The sequence below is a fragment of the Lithobates pipiens genome, unplaced genomic scaffold, assembly GCF_037356315.1.
Source record: "Lithobates pipiens isolate NorthernLeopardFrog02 unplaced genomic scaffold, aLitPip1_a1.2 Scaffold_19, whole genome shotgun sequence".
Taxonomy (NCBI): Eukaryota; Metazoa; Chordata; class Amphibia; order Anura; family Ranidae; genus Lithobates; species Lithobates pipiens.
The window spans coordinates 105,597,257-105,614,974 of NW_027507764.1; the positions used below are offsets into that span (position 1 = coordinate 105,597,257).

The 17,718-nt window shown below is 42.7% G+C and overlaps 1 protein-coding gene across 3 annotated transcripts in view; it reads right to left on the minus strand.

Moving 5' to 3' along the window:
* Window positions 1-351: 351 nt before the first annotated feature.
* DYNC2I1 (dynein 2 intermediate chain 1) overlaps window positions 352-17,718 on the minus strand; it is a 117,306-nt gene continuing 99,939 nt past the window's right edge. For 2 of the 3 annotated variants that reach the window (XM_077491136.1, XM_077491135.1), the window contains 2 exons: window positions 14,493-14,716; window positions 352-3,849 (listed from right to left, as the gene is read on the minus strand). In XM_077491136.1, the coding sequence (XP_077347262.1) occupies window positions 3,678-3,849; window positions 14,493-14,716 (396 nt within the window). In that variant the 3' untranslated portion in view covers window positions 352-3,677. Of the gene's footprint in view, window positions 3,850-14,492; window positions 14,717-17,718 lie in introns of those variants that run through there. The other variant, XM_077491137.1, reaches the window with a different exon arrangement.

The window sequence follows — 17,718 nt, forward strand, 5'->3', positions numbered from 1 at the left end:
GGATAAATAGCTGTTTGTCTGTGTCCATGTGCAATATGAATCTGTATGGGAATGTTTTTTAATTAACAGTCAGCTGCTGCACCTGCAGGTTTCGAATGAGGAAAGTGAGAGGGTCTGCATCCCTTTAGATGTGATTTTTTTTCCTTTGGGAGTAGCTCACCAAAAATGACATTTTTTGTTGCAGGCGATGCCAAAAACTCTGATTTGTATCTTGGTGCAGACTTCTGGGAAAATCAATAAGCCAATCACACCAGCAGGAAGTTACATTTTCAGGGGGCGTTCTGTACACCATCTATGTACAGAGAGCCTTCAAATTGCATTGCATTTTATAGAAAATGACAGCAGTGCAGATTAAAAGGAAAGGTCATTTTTAATAACATTCAATTACAATATGACGTGGGTCGCAATCGTATCCACATTTATTTATTTTGTATTGCTTTTTTTTCCATGAAAGTGCAGTTACCCTTTAAAGTTTGAAGAATCCAAGTTTATCCGTTTAATATCAATTGTAACCTGGATATTTTAATTTTCCTTTTTATGTATTTTTTCCCTTCCCGCCACTCGGCCACCTTTCTCAGGTAGGTGATAAATTACGTCTCTGGTGCTGTGAAGCCTCCTGGGATATGCAAGTTCTTAATTACTACAGACAATTGCAAATTTAGAGATCAGCAAGATCTACCACTAGTGAACAAAATCCAGGTTTGGAGTACAGGTGTTCACAGGCATCAGTGACCACATCCCACATAAAATCTCAACTCATAAATGGCCTTACGCTGGTGTAACCCACTGGATATAAAAGCTAAATCTACAAAGGGCCCATGCATAAAATTGTTTACTACCTGCTGTGTCCTCATAAATTTCCCAGCACTTTTCCATGGGCAGGGAGCAAGAGGTGCCTTGCACAGCAGAGAATACAAGTCCACAGGTAAAGACTGATGCACGAGTATGGGCATGTACAGCCATTTACTTATATTGGCAGTTGTACGTAACCCCTTTAGCTCCCATGGTGTGGTGATGCCACAAGGATTTACACTTGAAGCTTGAAGGGCACAGAAGCTATTAAACATTTACATGCATGAGGCCAAAAATGTATTGTGAACTATTTATGGTCTTAGATCTCTTTGGAGCTCCAGCAGCAAGGCTTACCCATCATTTTTCTAAAGCCAAATACAGAAATCCCATGGAGACCACTGATAACAGTTATGGTAGGTGGCAAGTAAGAGGCATAGAATAAAACAATCGAAAATTACCAAAAATTATATATTTACCTACAGTATATGACCACAGTTACTTCAACCTTCATTATGACCACAACACAGCATGGAAGCATGAGATGGGTGACAATTGCCTCAGAAAGTCGATGGCCTGACTGGCAAAACCTTTCAGGCTTCCAGCCTTGCTCCCAGGATGCCAGCTTTTGGGATACCTCCTCCCCTATCTCCTCCATCCATTTAAGGGAATAAAGCTTCTCTGGATATGGACTTATAGACCACCTTTCTATAAGAACAGCTTGGACTTTTCAAGCCCCACATGGATAATATGGAAGTACTATTTTATCTACTTGAGTGTTATATGGCTTGGAAACTTTTCCTGTTCAAAACTGATGGCTCCCATACTGGGCAATTATGAACTACATATCATACAGTTGGAGGAGCTCTCCTGTGTTGATCTAGTTGGCAGCAAAGGGAGGGTATAGGGTGCCATGCTACAAGCTATATGAATGTTTTATGTGATGACGGGGGCACCTGTGCCTGGGAGTTTTCCAGTTATGCTTGATACATGTGCCATAACTCACTCTGACTCCATGCTGCTCGTATGGAGGGTGGTCTTTTAACAAATTTTCTTCGAGGGACACCCTCACAGACTTAAAATATTATTTAGCCACATGCAGTGGCCCATCAACACTGTTTATATATGGGTTGGTCTCACTCTACAGTATACCAGAGGCTCCCTTAATGAACTTTGATTGACATTGAGCCAAACGTTAGTCCCCAAATATATCCTACCAAAGGATTCTTTCAGGGATTCTGAAGAACATCCAGTTACATGTAACATGGAGAAGTTTTCATTTTGTGACCTAGTTCATATAGACTGGGCCCGCTACTGGGATATACATACCTATGAACACTGGAATCACATAATTATTCAGCTACCCCCCCCCCCGCCCCCCCCAAAGGGGGGGTGTCTTCACAATTTCCCGGCAGCTGCCATTGTTGGGTTTTTAATTATTGGCTAGTTATGATTTTATTTTATTAGTCAGATCGTTTTGTTTTTTTATGCTCCAGGTAATGTGAGTTTTTGTATGATCCTAGGCTCGCTGCTAGGGGCTACATTTGGGATCTTTGTGTATGCACTTCTGGCCATTTGGTGAATCCTTTTCACCTCCCGGGGGACAGTTCTGTGTGGCTAGCCCATTGAGCAGGAATATATTTTTGATTTTATTAACCGTATGTGTCTTTATGATGGACCTCTGGAAGTATTAACAGAAGCCTGTGTTATGCAAGTTACAATATGATATATGTATACGCTTATATAATTAATGTTCATTATGGATCTATGTTTTAGAAGCAAAAATTCCCAGTATAAACCCTGAGGAAGGACTACAAGTCTGAAACATGTTGGGTTTCATCACAACTATTCATTGGAGCTGACCTGGAGTTGAACATGGGTAGCCCTTTAGTTGTATCTGATTTGTGCAGGGTATTATAGGTGTCATGTTATGATGCTATGTCAACATATGTATGTTAATTTGCTGTAATGTCTTGTTACAAGGACAAATGTCTTTTAATGAATTTGTCTAAAATAAAATTATCACTTCTGTGACCCGTTTTCAGCAGACAGTGGGCTGAAGTTGTCAACTGACGTCTCCAAGCCGGTCCAGGCTTGGGAAGGATCGTGACCATATGGTTGGGATCCGCCCACATCCCTGTACTGGTACCTAGCTCAGCCTCTAAGCAAGCCATAGAGCCTGAGTTGGCCACTCCAGCCCACCCCCCCCCACATATCCACAGCCCTGCATTCCAGTGAGCGGGACAGAGCAGAGAGCTGCTGCCTCACTGACCAACTCCCTGCACAGGGAGCTCTGAGAACAGAACGATTGTCAGTGTTTGATCGCTCGGTTCTCGGTGTCAAAGTCAGTGGGGGACAGATGAAGCACCCAGCCAGGCAAGTATGAATCTGAAAATATCCAAACCCCATACTTCTCTTTTAACTTATTTTTCTCTCTATCTTGAGGACATATTTTATCTGTTTTTTTTTTTTTAAACACAGCATGGAAGCATAACTGACATTGCTGCATTATTTGTAATGTAAAATATAGGCAAAAATCAGCAGCGGGAGTGAGATTCATTCTAATGACATTACTAATGGTGCAGAGCTGGGAGCTCTGGTGCTGATATCTCACTGCTGGAGTCCCTAAGACACATAAGAAAGAAGACAGTAAATGATTGCAATCTTAATTAAGAAGCAGGAATAAAGGGCACAGAAGATGAGCAAACCTTTGTATCCTAAAACTGTCAAAAGCAGGAGTTACTTTAACCAATCAATGGCCAAGTGCATATAACTATTTAGAGTAACAAAGTGCCTGTACAAAAAAATATCATTCAGTATAAAAATAGATAAACAATTTACATTAGGCAATCCATTACAATGAATACAAATACCACTATTTTACACATTTACAAAATCTCCTGCAAAATTAATTGAAGTTTTTCTAACTCCTTTGGCTGAGGCTTGGCCCACTTCTTCTTTATATATTGGATCTCCACTGTTCCAGATTCTTTGGATAAAGCCAGACCCATCACATTATTGTTTTTTTCTGGTTCACCGAAAACAGACATACTCAGTACCCTGGGCAGAACAAAAAGATTTTCCATTAAATGTGGAACAGATATCGTTGTCACATGTCTGATATCAGCAGGGTATCATTTACTAATATGTGGGAGGTAAAACATACCTAAAGTCAAAATGTTTCTTTTCATTTTGGATAGAGTTTGGAATGGTGAAAACCCGGGCCAGTTTTTTTTTTCCCCCTATCTGTGCTCTACTGGAAAGATTTCTCTTCACTCCCTTCTCTGTAGATGCAACAGGAAGCAACACAAAATTCCTCAAAAACCTCAGATTTGACTAGTGATCGCCAGAACGAGTGTTCCTACTGGAAAATGTCCATCCCGTTTGTGTTGTTGGCAACTCAAGTATTTTGGTTTCTCCCTTACTTTCAATCCAAGTGGTCATCAGTACAAATCAAGAGAGTATATTTCCTTTACAGGGCCACACAGCTAGAAAAGCCTGACAGGGGTTCTAACCAGTAAAATTAAAGTATTGGCTCCAAATATGCTTTATCCATCCTAATACCACTGTAAAAAATGGCGAAGAGTTGGACCTGTTATTCTTGATTGCTGTTTAAAAACAGCAATCTGTCAGCATCGCTCCTGGTCTGCTTCTCCACATTCACTGGAGCGATGAGCTATGGAGGGGCAGGGAGAGGCTCGCCGAGACTGCCATCAATCAAGGAAGCTAGCGGATCCAGACTTGGGAAGTCAGGATTATGCGCTGCCTTGACTTCAGACCGCTCTCCACTGAAAACGGGTCACAGGAGTGCAAAACAGGTTGCACTCCTGTGACCCATAGAAGAAGCCCAGCCTAAAAATCTCAGGCTTGACTTCTCCTTTAGAGAAAAAAAAATATTAATACTGACAAAAGAAAGCTCTACCTGCCTTAAAAGAAAGATATAAAAGTAATTTGGGTACAGTGTAGCATGACTGAGTAATTATTATTCAAAACTATCACATCACTGAAAAATGTCTTGCTTTTCAGTGATCTGTGGGCCTTAGCTCATTTAAGAATAAACGCATTATTGGTGTAAGGAATGACATCTGTTATCTGAATTAGATGTGCTAAGACTTACTGAATTTAAATGCCTCATTGCCAAATGTAGGCAATATAATGAAATTTAAGCTATAGTTCAAATAAAACATGTCAATCTTGCCTGATGGTGATCAAAAAGGGAAACTACTAAAAGCAAGGATCAATCTAGATGAAGTATAGGTCTTCAACATACATTATTCTTGCAGATATAATCAACTAGGGTATAAGGAAATTTGACTTTATCCTATTTAACCCGAACTCAAGCTAAAGCCCTTTGGTTTTTAGTTTTGAATAGAGTAGGCAATGATTAGGGGCCCTGTTACGTTGTAATGTTTATAATGTTCTCTTCGGGAAAATTTTCTATCACTGTGTGGTTCCCAGGACAGAAGGTGAGCATCTCCAGCAGAGACATAGGCAATAAATGCACTTTCATTTAGCAGTATGTGCAATGGTTGAAACCCTTGTATGGTACATAATCTTTCCCAGGTAGAAGGACATTCTGCTCACTTCTTTTGTGGTCATAAATATAGGTTATAACCTTTCCTCCACAACTAAATATTGACAAGAGTTGGCCTTCAGGGCCCCTTTCACTCCACAACCCAGTGTGCTTAAACAAAGCACATTGTGTGATGCCATAGAAGTGTAGCACCCTCTACCATAGGTAGGTGCTAAAGGGGTAGTGTTGTAGGTTCTGTCAGTGCAAGTAAATTTAAGCAGGCCTATGCTCCAAGGCCTGTTTGTTTTTGATGTGGGGGCAGGGAGTGGTTAGTGCAGCAGTGGGTGTGACCACCTGTGCTTTAGTTCTGAGGCACCTCCCCTGCTTCCAGGGAGAATGTTCTGGAAAAGGGACAGGGCCTAGAACTGGAGTGTCAGGCAGCTCATGTGAGGAGCTCTGACCAATCCCCAATTGGAATTGGTAGGGGGCAGGCCTCCCATATAAGCTGAGGGAACAGGCCACTGGGGGAGTTGTCGGCTGGGTGATCTGAAGGATGGAGTGCTAGGCTGCATGAAGGAGGAACACCCCCATCTGGGGACGGTGCGGCTCAAGCAGAGGAGCTTGGGAGCTGGAAGGGAGTCTCTCCTTACGCGGTCATGGGGGGGTATCCTGGAACAGGAGCTGGAGAAGCAGTGGATCCGCACGGTCCGGGAGAATGCTTCAGGAAGGACTCAGGGCAGAAGTCGGTGAGTGAGGCACAGTGGAGACCTGGAAGAGGCATGCCAGGGGAAGTGGGTGCAGAGCCAGAGGAGAGACTGTGGGCTTATGTGTCAAATCGTTGTAGCATGAGGGGACAAGATTTGAAGTTGGGCTTGCTGGGACCAGTAAACCCTCAAATATGTTTTCAACGAAATGTTCAAGGCCATCAAGCAGGGGTATTGCAGGCCCCTGGGCTATTAAGAATCATCAAGTGAAACTATTCCTAGGACTTATTCAGAGTGAGGAATAGTCAGCTCAAGATGGTGGGACAGGATGTCTAATGCTGTGACAGGAAAGTGTGGTGCAGGAGGAGAAGTGTCCTGGAGGTAAAAGTCTGCAGGGAGAGTGCAGAGGAGGAGTATGATCTAAGCAACGCCGTCAAGATTAGAGTCCACCATTTTTTGTCTTATTTAAGTGAACGTGAAGCTTAACCACTAGTGACATTTGGCAATGTAAAGCTGGATCCACTATATCATTGCACATACCAATTTGTTCTATGGGCATCTCATACCCTTTTTCCTCCAACCAAGTTCAATTCCCTAAATAAAACAAACACAAAGCAAAAGACTGTTCATTGTCTAGAAGGGTGATGTATGATGTCTGGCAGCATTCTGCTGCAACCACTTGTCAGTGTATTTTGACAGCAGAGAGTTCCAGTGTCAGAGTACATCGGACTTTCATAACATGTTACACCCACATTCAGGACTGGCCCCCGCAGCTCCCCAATCTAAAAGCAACGGGCATGTTCCCTCTCTCCCCCCCTCACTAGCTGTCACAATTTAACCAGTATCAACTAGCCGCAGTCATTATACATTATTCCGTTCCAGACAGAGAACATCTAACCAGGAATTGCACAACACTACACTGAAACCAGTACACATAGGTACACTTGTCACAAGGGCTTGAGTCCTGCGGGAATGCATGGGAACGGAGTTCCTGTACTTTTTCCACAACAGGAACTCCGTTCCTGTTAGCAGCCACGTCCTGCAAGACTTTGAAGTATGCAAGCTGTGTGGCAGGTGCTACACCAGCAGCCACCGACACAGCTTGCAATAGTAAGTGCCACACACCAGGGGTGGACTGACCATTCAGGCATTGGCAGTAGGGGGCCCCATGACAGCTTCCTCTTCAATCTACCTGTTAATCACAGCTAGCTGGCGGGTAGATCAGGTCCCTGCTGCTAAGAGATTGTATTTAGACAGACCTCTCGTGATGCGCTCCTACCCGCCGGCCCCTCCTGATTTTCTGTCTCCTCATCCCCCCCAGTTTCCTGCTGAACCCCCCCCCCCCCCCTATCTTCAGTGCCATATGATGAGAGAACCCAGAGGAGGAGCACAGCTATACTGCTCACAGGACATGCAGGGAGAGAGGTGAGCTGAGGGAGGAACATCAGTTTGGGGTGGTAAGCTGAGCACAATATCTGGCAAAGTTTAATGCCAGGAGGGAAGTTGATGTGGAAATATGTGAAGGGTTGGAATAGCAGCGAGTGTGTGTTGGGGCCCTGCAGAGTTTGCAGCCCCCCAAGCTAACATACATCTCCTAAGCAGGAACACATCACTATATCCCTAAGCATTCTGTCCAGATAATGTGCAGTTAATTTATGACCTTTCCGTTTAACCCTGTGTTATCCAAACTCTGGAGCAGCTGTGCAAAAGATTCCATCTCAGCTATAATCCATCCATCTGTGAAGGTTTCAGAGACTACATTGATAATGGTTGTGAAGAGATTCCTGAAAAGCTGAAACCAGTGGTGACTAACAGTTTTACGGTGACAGCAGTTAACATTTTTACAGTGACATCCGGTGATTGTGAAAGGGGCTTCAGTACAATGAATTTGGTGATGTCACCCATTAGGAGTGGGCTTGGCAACAAACGCCTGTCTTCTCTTTTGTTTATTAGTCTCATTGGCCCCCCTGTGCATTTATGGGATCCTTTACCATATTTTACAAAATGGCTGACCACACATCGCAGCGCAGATGATACTAAATCTCGTTAAGTTGATAATCTTGCATGGCCAGGGCAATGTTATTCCAGTTTGTGGGATATTTTCTAATGGGCTGTGCAACATAGAATTTTCATAATAATTTGGAACAGGGTGTATTTGTGTTAGAAATTCCCTGCGAGGGAAAGATCATCATCCATTGTGGTGATTATTCTGTTGGTTTGACAAGTTAACTTATTTTGTTTTTGTAAACTGGCACTTTACAATAAATGTTGCACTGTATTTTCTGTGAAATATATATGCATATGAGCGTATCATTTTTTTTTCTTTTTTTTGGTGGGGGAGTGGATCTTGGGTGGGAGTTCCCACACTTTTTTTCCCCCAGGACTTGACCCCTGCTTGTCACCCCCTGATCACCCCCTCCCCAGTTAACCCCTTCACTCCCTGTCAGAGTTTCACTGATCACTGCATCGGTGTCTTTTGTGACGAATAAGTGTTAGGGCAGTTAGTAATAGGCCCCAGGATGTCTAAGGTACCACCCTAATAAAGGTTTAACCCCTTGATCGCCCCCCCCCCCGTTAACCCTTTCACCCCATTACCAGTGTCACTAATACAGTGTATAGCTCTAGATTTTGATCACCGTATTAGTGTCGCGGGTTAGTCAGTTAGTTGGTTAGTTTCACTGTCAGTCTTTTATAGCGTCGGGGGTACCCCCACATATTACAGAATAAAGGTTTTAACCACTTGATCAACCCCAGTTAACCCTTTCACCCCCTGTCACCAGTGATCACACTATTAGTGTCACAGGTGACACTGGTTAGTTTTTTTTATAGCATCAGGGCACCTGCCATATATTACCCAATAAAGGTTTAACCCCCTGATCCTCCGGCGGGTGACATCAGTTAGGTTTTAGCATCAGTTAGGGTCTGCGTCAGCCCTAGGCAGCATCAGATTAGTGCCAGTAGTGCCAACACCCACTCATGCACTATACAACCTCCCTTAGTAGTATGGTGTCTGAACAGATCAATAGCTTTGATTCGATGAGAACTATATTAACGTCCCCAGTAGTTTAGGGTTCCCAAAAACGCAGCGTTAGCAGGATCAGCCCAGATACCTGCTAGCCCTTGCGTTTAGCCCCTCCGCCCAGCCCAGCCAACTCAAGTGCAGTATCAAATCGATCACTGTCACTTACTAAAACACATAACTGCAGCATTCGCAGAGTCAGGCCAGATCCCTGTGAACGCTAACAGGTTTTTTTGGTAGCGTTTGAAGCAGTCGCTGACAATCAGGTGCTCTTTTTGCCTGCGAGTCGCACTAGTTGTACCGGTAAATTTAGATGCCAATCGAAGGTACACTAGTGAAAAAGCCTACACGTTTCTGAGCATGACAGATGAGAGTGAAGAGGAAGTCACTCATCTGTCAGATTCAGGCTCAGAATATGAACCGGTAGACAGCAGCAGCACCCTGACAGATAGCTGTGACGACGGAGCTGTGGTTCCTGCTAAGGTGAGGCGTACCTGACCCCGTCGTTCTTCTGTCGTTGAGGTGCAAGAACCGCAGGGCTCTCGTATGGAGCAGAGAGCCAGTACTAGTGCCGCTTATCCTTCTGGTGAACTGGCAAGCACCAACGGTCTGGTACATCCTGGTTGTAGTCAAACCAGCATTGCAGTATCACGTGGTGATGTGGCAAGTCCCATAAGTGCAGTTCAAGCTGGTGCGGTGGGTAGCACAAGTAGTGTCCCACAGCCACCAAGAAGACAAACACAGGCCTGTCAAGCCCATAGCGACTTCCTGCTGTATTTGCCAATCCTAATAAGGAGCCCACCACTTCTGCAGCATCCATACTTTCCCATTCACTGGCTAACCCAGAATTCAAGTGGAAACAGTTGATTTTACATCACTAGATTTTTATTCGCTGTTTTTCACGGAAGATCTCTATAGATCTATTGTGGATCAAAGCAATATGTATGCTGGTCAATTCATCGCCACTAATCCCCAGTTGACCCTTGCCAGAGATTGGAAATCCATTAGGGTTTCCAAATTTAAAACCTTCCTGGGCCTATCCCTCCTCATGGGCATAACTAAAGAGAGTGAGTTGCGGTCATATTGGTCCACTGAATCAATTCACCATATGCCTGTGTTCTCTGCATCCATGACCAGCGCTAGATACGAGCAGATCTTGCGATTTATGCACTTCAACAACAATGAACTCTGTTGTCATTGGGGTGACCCTGGATTTGATCGACCCTGGATTTGAACTTACTGGTATGTTGCTGGACTTTGAGTGGTTATACCAGAATGATGCCTGCAGGTTTAGGTATCACCTTAGTATTGTTCTTTTCAGCCAGCAGTCTGGCTTTCATGTAAAAGCAATCCTAGCAGCTAATTGGCCGCTAGACTGCTTTTACAAGCAGTGGGAGGCAATGTTCCCCCTCCATCTCTATGGTTTTCCTGGTCTCTCCTGTCCCTGCTACAAGCATTTTATGACTTCGGTTTTGCTTTATATAAAACAGCACCAATGGGAAATTGGGAAAGCATCTTATTATACTGATCTTGGTGTGGTCAGATGCTTTGAGGGCAGAGAAGAGATCTAGAGTACCTGTCACTACCGATTGCCATCATAGGGGATATTTACATCCCCTGTGATAATAACAAAAAACAAAAAAGGAACAGTGTAAAAAGAAAAAGAAAAAAAGAAAAGAAAGAAAGCACCCCTGTCCCCCGTGCGCAAAAGCGAAGCGCCACAGCAATTGCACCATGCATGTGAGGTATCACCGCAAAGGTCAGATTGAGGGCAGTCATTTTAGCAGCAGACCACCTTTGTAAATCTAAAGTGGTAACCTGTAAAGGCTTTTAAAAATGTATGTAGTTTGTCATTTGTAAAGTAAACAAAGTGTCAGAAAGGGCTTTGTCTTCAAGTGGTTAGAAGAGTGGGTGATGTGTGGCATAAGCTTCTAATGTTGTGCATAAAATACCAGGACAGTTCAAATCCCCCCCCCCGAATTAGCCCATTTTGGAAAGTAGACACCCCAAAATATTTGCTGTGAGGCATGTTGAGTCCATGGAATCTTTTATATTTTGGCACACGTTTCGGGAAAATTTTACTTTTTTTTTAACACAAAGTTGTCACTAAATGATATATTGCTCACACATGCCATGGTTATATGTGCAACTGCACCCCAAAATACATTTTGGTGTTTCTCCTGAGTATGGGGATATCACGTGTGGGACTATGAAAACAAAATCACCGCTTTCAGAATTTCTAAGGGCAAAAAATGGTGATTTTACTCCTCACTACCTATCACAGTTTCAGAGACCCTGAAATGTCAAAATAGCACAAACGTGGTAATTAACGATGTAACTCTCGCATCATTTGGGGACATTTGTACCCCGAAGGGGCCTTGGGAGCAAAACACGTTTAAGCATACCTGAACCGGAAGGGTTCATTACAATTGTTCTATATGATTGTAGTCAACACCTGAAGCTCAAAATAAGAAGGTTTATGGTAAACATATGTATACATACTTTTTTTTTTTTTATTATTATTATTATTTTAGCTGTTGGATTTCATGTCCTTCTTTGAATGTTCTTACCGATTAAAATGTAATGTGAAAATTTTCAATAAAAACTAATTGGAAAAAAAAAAAAAAAAAATATAGCACAAACGGCTGTCGGCTTGTAGTTTTCAATTAACTAGTTCATTCTGTCTTCCTGTCAGATTGTATCTGCTTGCCAGTACGGGATGTATGGCAACACAGCTACACTGACAGATGTTCTGGAGACCTGCATGGCACCAGTGATCTACTGATTGCTGGCGAAAATCTTTACAGACTCCAAAAAATAAATGCAAATTGTTTTACCTGCAAAAAAATATGCATATATTTATTTCATTCTAAAAAGTTAGAGGATAAGTTAAGTGTGCCTAGGCACTCCTGTGGTATCTGTACAGTTCGAAACATCAATGGGTTTTTAGACCTTCTTTTCTACTCTAGTTACTCCTGTGCCTACAGTCTTATAGCGTTGCACTGTGTATGCATTGCAGCACACAATATACAGTATTTGTTGAGATGAAATTACAATGCGTGGCAAATCACCACAACACACATACGCAGTGATTTGCCATGCTTTTCTGTCGAGAATTTTATAACATGGGTTGCTGTGTGATAGAGCCCTTAAAACCAGTTCATATTATTAACAGCCTCCATGTATTCTCAATACAGGTATCTTTTAAAAGCGGAAGGGTTGTTGTAAATCAATGAACAGCCTCCCTCTGATAAGTGTTAAGAGAGTAATGGCTAGCTACATGCAAAAAACGTGGTAGCTGCATTAGTTTCCTTTTTCAGCTTAAGAACATTTTCAGCAAGTACAGAAAATATCTGATGATCTTACCAGAAACTAAGTGTTCTTGTCAACTCTGAACTGAACTAAAAGCAAAAACAATGTTATCTTTTATCTGTAAAATTATATTCTCCCCATCCCTCGAGTAATGAATAGGAAACCTGAATAGTTATTTCAGGATATCACCTGAAGTACAAACCCACAGGTCGACAACAAAGATCTAGTCCATAAGTTGACAACATAAATGTAAATCCAATCACGGAAATGTCACATACGCTTACCGGTTAAAGTTTACATAAGAAAAGTGAAGATTTGCTATGTTATAGGGAACATCTAAAAAAATAGCTGTGCACTTCCTGTTTTAAGTGTGCCTAGGACTGAGATAGTAGTGGAGTAAAAAATAATTGCTGCAGAGAGACTACAAGCAATACTTGTGAATAGTTCTTTGCCCTCTGCCTGTCTTGTTTTGAGTATTTCTTACACATAGTTACATAGTTAGTAAGGTTGAATAAAGACACCAGTCCATCTAGTTCAACCCGAGTATCATCGGTCCTTACCCTCAAGGAGCCCACAATCCAACTCACATTCATATACTAGGACCAATTTATATATTTTTTTTTGGACAGAAGCCAATTAACCTACCATGTCTTTGGAGTGTGGGAGGAAACCGGAGTACCTGGAGGAAACCCATGCAGGCACAGGGAGAACATGCAAACTCCAGGCAGGTAGTGTCCTGGTTGGGATTCAAACCAGTGACCCTTTTTACTGCTAGGCGAGAGTGCTTCCCACTACACCACTGTGCCGCCCCACAGATCAGCTCCGCCTTCATTTCAAAAAACATTCTTCCCATAAGATTGTACAGTATGTGCATTTAATGTATTGTATGCATGGTATTTACCTGTAAGCCCTCCCATTTACCTGTAAAACCCCCAAAAGCCAGGAGACTGATGCTGGGTGTCACTGTCTTGGATGGGATGTCAGCAACCCCAGAAGACTCAGAGCTGTCATTCAAGTGGTAATCTATTGGAGCTCTTTTTAACCAAAATTCTATGGAATCCTAGGGTCCCTACAGAGGTTGCTAGGAGTTCCTTCAGCAATTTTTGCCCCTCAAATAAGTTACCACTGACACCACTGATTTTTTTTCAGCTATATTTAAGGAGGCATTGTTTCCAGTGAACACTAATATAAGGAAGTTCTTCTCACACTGATCACCAAATGAAGGCCCCCCTCTCCACTGACCACCATTCTAATGGACAAGTCACTCCCCACCAAATGTTATTTGGCACGGACAAATCACTGACCACCAATGTAAGGAAGCACTTTTCCAGTGACCATAAATATAAGGGGGCACCATTATTAAATGTTAAAAAGCACAACAAATGGATCAGTTTTTCTTTCTTCTGGCCATGATTATTATGTTTCATTTTATAATTATTACTATAATCAATTTAGTTGTATAGAGCAGGCCTGGGTGTCAAGTAGACCTAGTATGCTGCATTTCCTATTTGTTTATTTATTCCTTTATCCACAGATTTGTGTTCACAATACTGTGGGCTGTACATATTAGTAGAGGTTCCCTAAAATCTGAAAGTTAATTTTAAGAATTCCTCTGTTAAAAATGTTGAGAAAGTCTGCTCTATAGTATTCCCCTTTATTCCTCCCTGGGAAGCGATGTATTAGGTAATGTAAGGAGATGATAGGTGGAGGAGATGGCCCAGCACGGAAACCAATTGGATACTACCAGGATTGGAGACAGGTTGTGGTGTGCAAGGAGGGAGGGGTTGTGCTCCTTACACACCATAGCTCTCTCCTCTTCTGGATATGCCTTATTACCCTCTGTACAGGACCAGCAGCATTCCTACCCATCTGCTCTCTAACTTTTATAAATCTGCTGGAAAAGGAACAAAGGGTATGTCCTTTAAACAAGGGAGCTTTCACAGGAAACATGCATAAATTATGCAAAAATGCAAATATAATCTTATATGTGGAGATGTGCGTTTAAATGAACAAAAAGATCCCTGAGTTTTGTGGGGAAAAAAAATAAAAGGAAGAATAAAAAAAAAGAAAAGAAAAAAAAAAATGTAGAGAGGGATAGACGAGGACAAAAGTAAAGAATTTAATTTTAAAACCGATCATTTTAATGTGCACTTACTGGTCAGATGTGATGGATTCCTTGGCTATTGGCTGTAAATCATTTTGTAACAAATCCCATATGTGGATAGAGGATGCTGCGTCCAGGACAAAAAACATGGTTGGTCTTGTCAATGACCACTGTAGTGCAATAATGGACTGGCCACCAGTAGTATCATTCCACTGCATTACTGGATACTCCGCACTCATTGTGTGTAACCGTATACAGCCGTCTGTACATCCTGCCTTAAAAAAAAAAAAAAAAAGCACAGCAAAGAAAGACAACTAAATATTTCTGCTGTGGATGTATTGTAACTAATAAAACGTATTACATTTTTCACAAAGAGCAAATAGAAAAATAGTATAAAAAGATGAAAATTACAACCCACCCTCCTTTTACTTCATTAAAGCTAGCCACACATGGGCAAATCAAGCCATAATAAGATCTTCATAAAAAGCAATTGCAAGTTGCTTTTTATGCCGCATACACACGATCAGACTATCCGGCGGACAACCCACCGGACTTTGCAGCGGAGATCCACCAGACTTTCCTGAAAACGAGCGCACACCAATTAATATATGATCCAAGTAGATAGTCCTTGGTTCTGTTGAGCACATTGGAATAGCTGCACTTATTTTATGAGCACTTGGCACTTTTTTCACGGGGAATTGATGTTATTTTAACATAGATAAAATACATATAGTCTAATACTTGAAGTGTTATATGCATAGACTGTCTCTGGAGTGCGTTTACCTATGCTTATTTGTTTATTGCTTTATTTTTCCTAACTGATATTACATTGGATTTTAACGTGATAGTATTTAACACTAATATATCCCCGGGAGTTTATACACACACAATACTACTGGGGGTTAGCACCTCTGTAGGTGTGTTTAGAGATTTCCACAGTGCACCTTATACTTTAATTGTTCTGGCATCTTATTTTATGATATATATATATATATATATATATATTTTTTTATAAATATCCACACTGCAATCAATTTCAATATCAGGCCATACAGAACCATCAAGAGTATTTTGCACACCCAAATATTATATTTGCCCTGTGTACCATTTGAGAGTCATTTAATATTTTATTAGATAGAATAGAAGGTGCAATAGTCTCTTTCCCCACAAGCTTTTTCTATTGGACACGGTTTGGTCCATAACGGTGTATGCAGCTATTCATATAAATAGCCTTTACTAGGGGCAGCGCAGGAATAACCATTTACTATTCTTCCGCTCTTTGGTTCTTCTGCCGGGCCTCCGCTATCTTCTTCCAGCTCTTTTACTAGCGTTGGTCTAGTCTTCTGTCGCAGTCGTCGCCTTCTTCTTCACCCTTCCGATGTTGACACAACACTCTCTCCGGCCGCAATGCCAGGGACACGTTGCACGGCGACTTATATAAGCATAAGGGGCAGGGTCAGGGGTGATGTCACATGGTGACCCCGCCCCTTATGTCACCGTCCTGGGGGGTGCTGGGACTGTGACATCACCGGTGACCCCGCCCCTTATGCCGGAGGAGGAGACAACGCTAGTAAAAGAGCTGGAAGAAGATAGCGGAGGTCCGGCAGAAGAACTGGACAAGACCCCTAAAGTCGGAAGAAGACCCCCGGATGGCAGCGACAATGAAGGAGAAACCCGGGCTCCTCCGCTAGTAAAAGAGCAGAAGATAACCGAGGAGCCCAGCAAGAAGACCCCCGGAGCTGTCTAATAAACTGCTTTAGAAACCTGTGTTGTGTTTTTTTATTAACACTTTTTCCCTCAGGTGAATGGGTAGGGGTACCATGTACCCCATACTCATTTACATAGGGTGGGGGGGGGTCGGATCTTATTAAAGGGGGCTCCCAGATTCCAATAAGCCCCACACCCACAGACCCGGACATCCAACAGCCAGGGTTGTCGGGAAGAGGCCCTTGTCCTCATCAACATTCAACATAAGGACAAGGTGCTTTGGGGTGGGCGGGCCCCCCTTCCCCAAAGCACTCACCCCCCATGTTAAGGGCACGTGGCCTGTTACGGTTTGGGGGGGGGGGTGCTCGCTTGTCCCCACCCCCTTTCTTCCTGACCGGCTGGGCTGCGTGCTCAGATAAGGGTCTGGTATGGACTCTGGGGGGAGCCGCTTTAAATCCATACCAGGCGATAGGGCCTGCGAGGTGTCAATCTCGCCGATGGAGACTTCCTTCACTAGTCCAGTCTACCTGGAGTCACGTTCAAAATGAACGGACTTTACTCAATGTGTGGGCAAGTCCGTTCATTTGAAAAGTCCAGCGGACTAGCGCACAGACGGACGGATTGTCCACCGGGCTGCCAAGTCCGGTGGACAATTCTGAGTCAAGACTTCTTTCCAAGTCCACACACGCACACGGGCGAATTGTCTGGCGGACGTGTGTATGCTGCATTAAAATTCCCCGGGCTCCAGGTCCCAAAGTGGACTTTACTAAATGAGGAAACTGAAAAGCCATTTTCCTCTTAAACAAGCAAATACCCTGGAGCCACTCAACCTGAGAATTCTGTAACCATACACTGGTGGGGTACCACACTACACACACACATATTATATATTATATATATATATATACACACACATATACACACACACACATATGCACACACACACACACAGAGATTAGAGTAATTGCAAAAGTTAACCGAGAATTAGGTCTGGGCAACAATGACCTCTGGTCGCAAAATGGTTAAATCTATTATATCAGTTCTGAAAACTTTCCCCATGGGTAGGAGTCAAAAGTTAATCTATGCTCAACAAAGCAAAAGGAAAATAATAACTTCCATTTCCTTAAAGCATATCTATAACCAAAACTTTATTTTATGGCCAGACATGCGATAGGTTAAAAACATTGTCGGGTGTTTCTTGCTGTCTGCATTCCCGCATGCGAAGATTTAATCCTATTTGTGAGGAAAACTCCAAAATGTAGTCATCGGCACAGAGATATAAGAGAAATTTTCCAATGAGGATACTTTTTTTCAGATGAGACTTGTCTAGTAGCTTATATAGATGGCTTTCGTATTCCCATGCAAGTTTATGAGAATGTAAATCCCACTTGAAGCCGGTCACATACAGACTAGCAGGAGGTCATCTGCCCCTGTCAGTGATTTCTGAATGATCTCAGAAGCGTCTAGAACTGATTTCAAACTAAGGCCATTGCAACAAGCCCAAAGATTGTAGACACAGGTCTAAGAGAAATTTTAGTGTTCAGTTTTGTCTCCGAGACAGGAAGAAAAG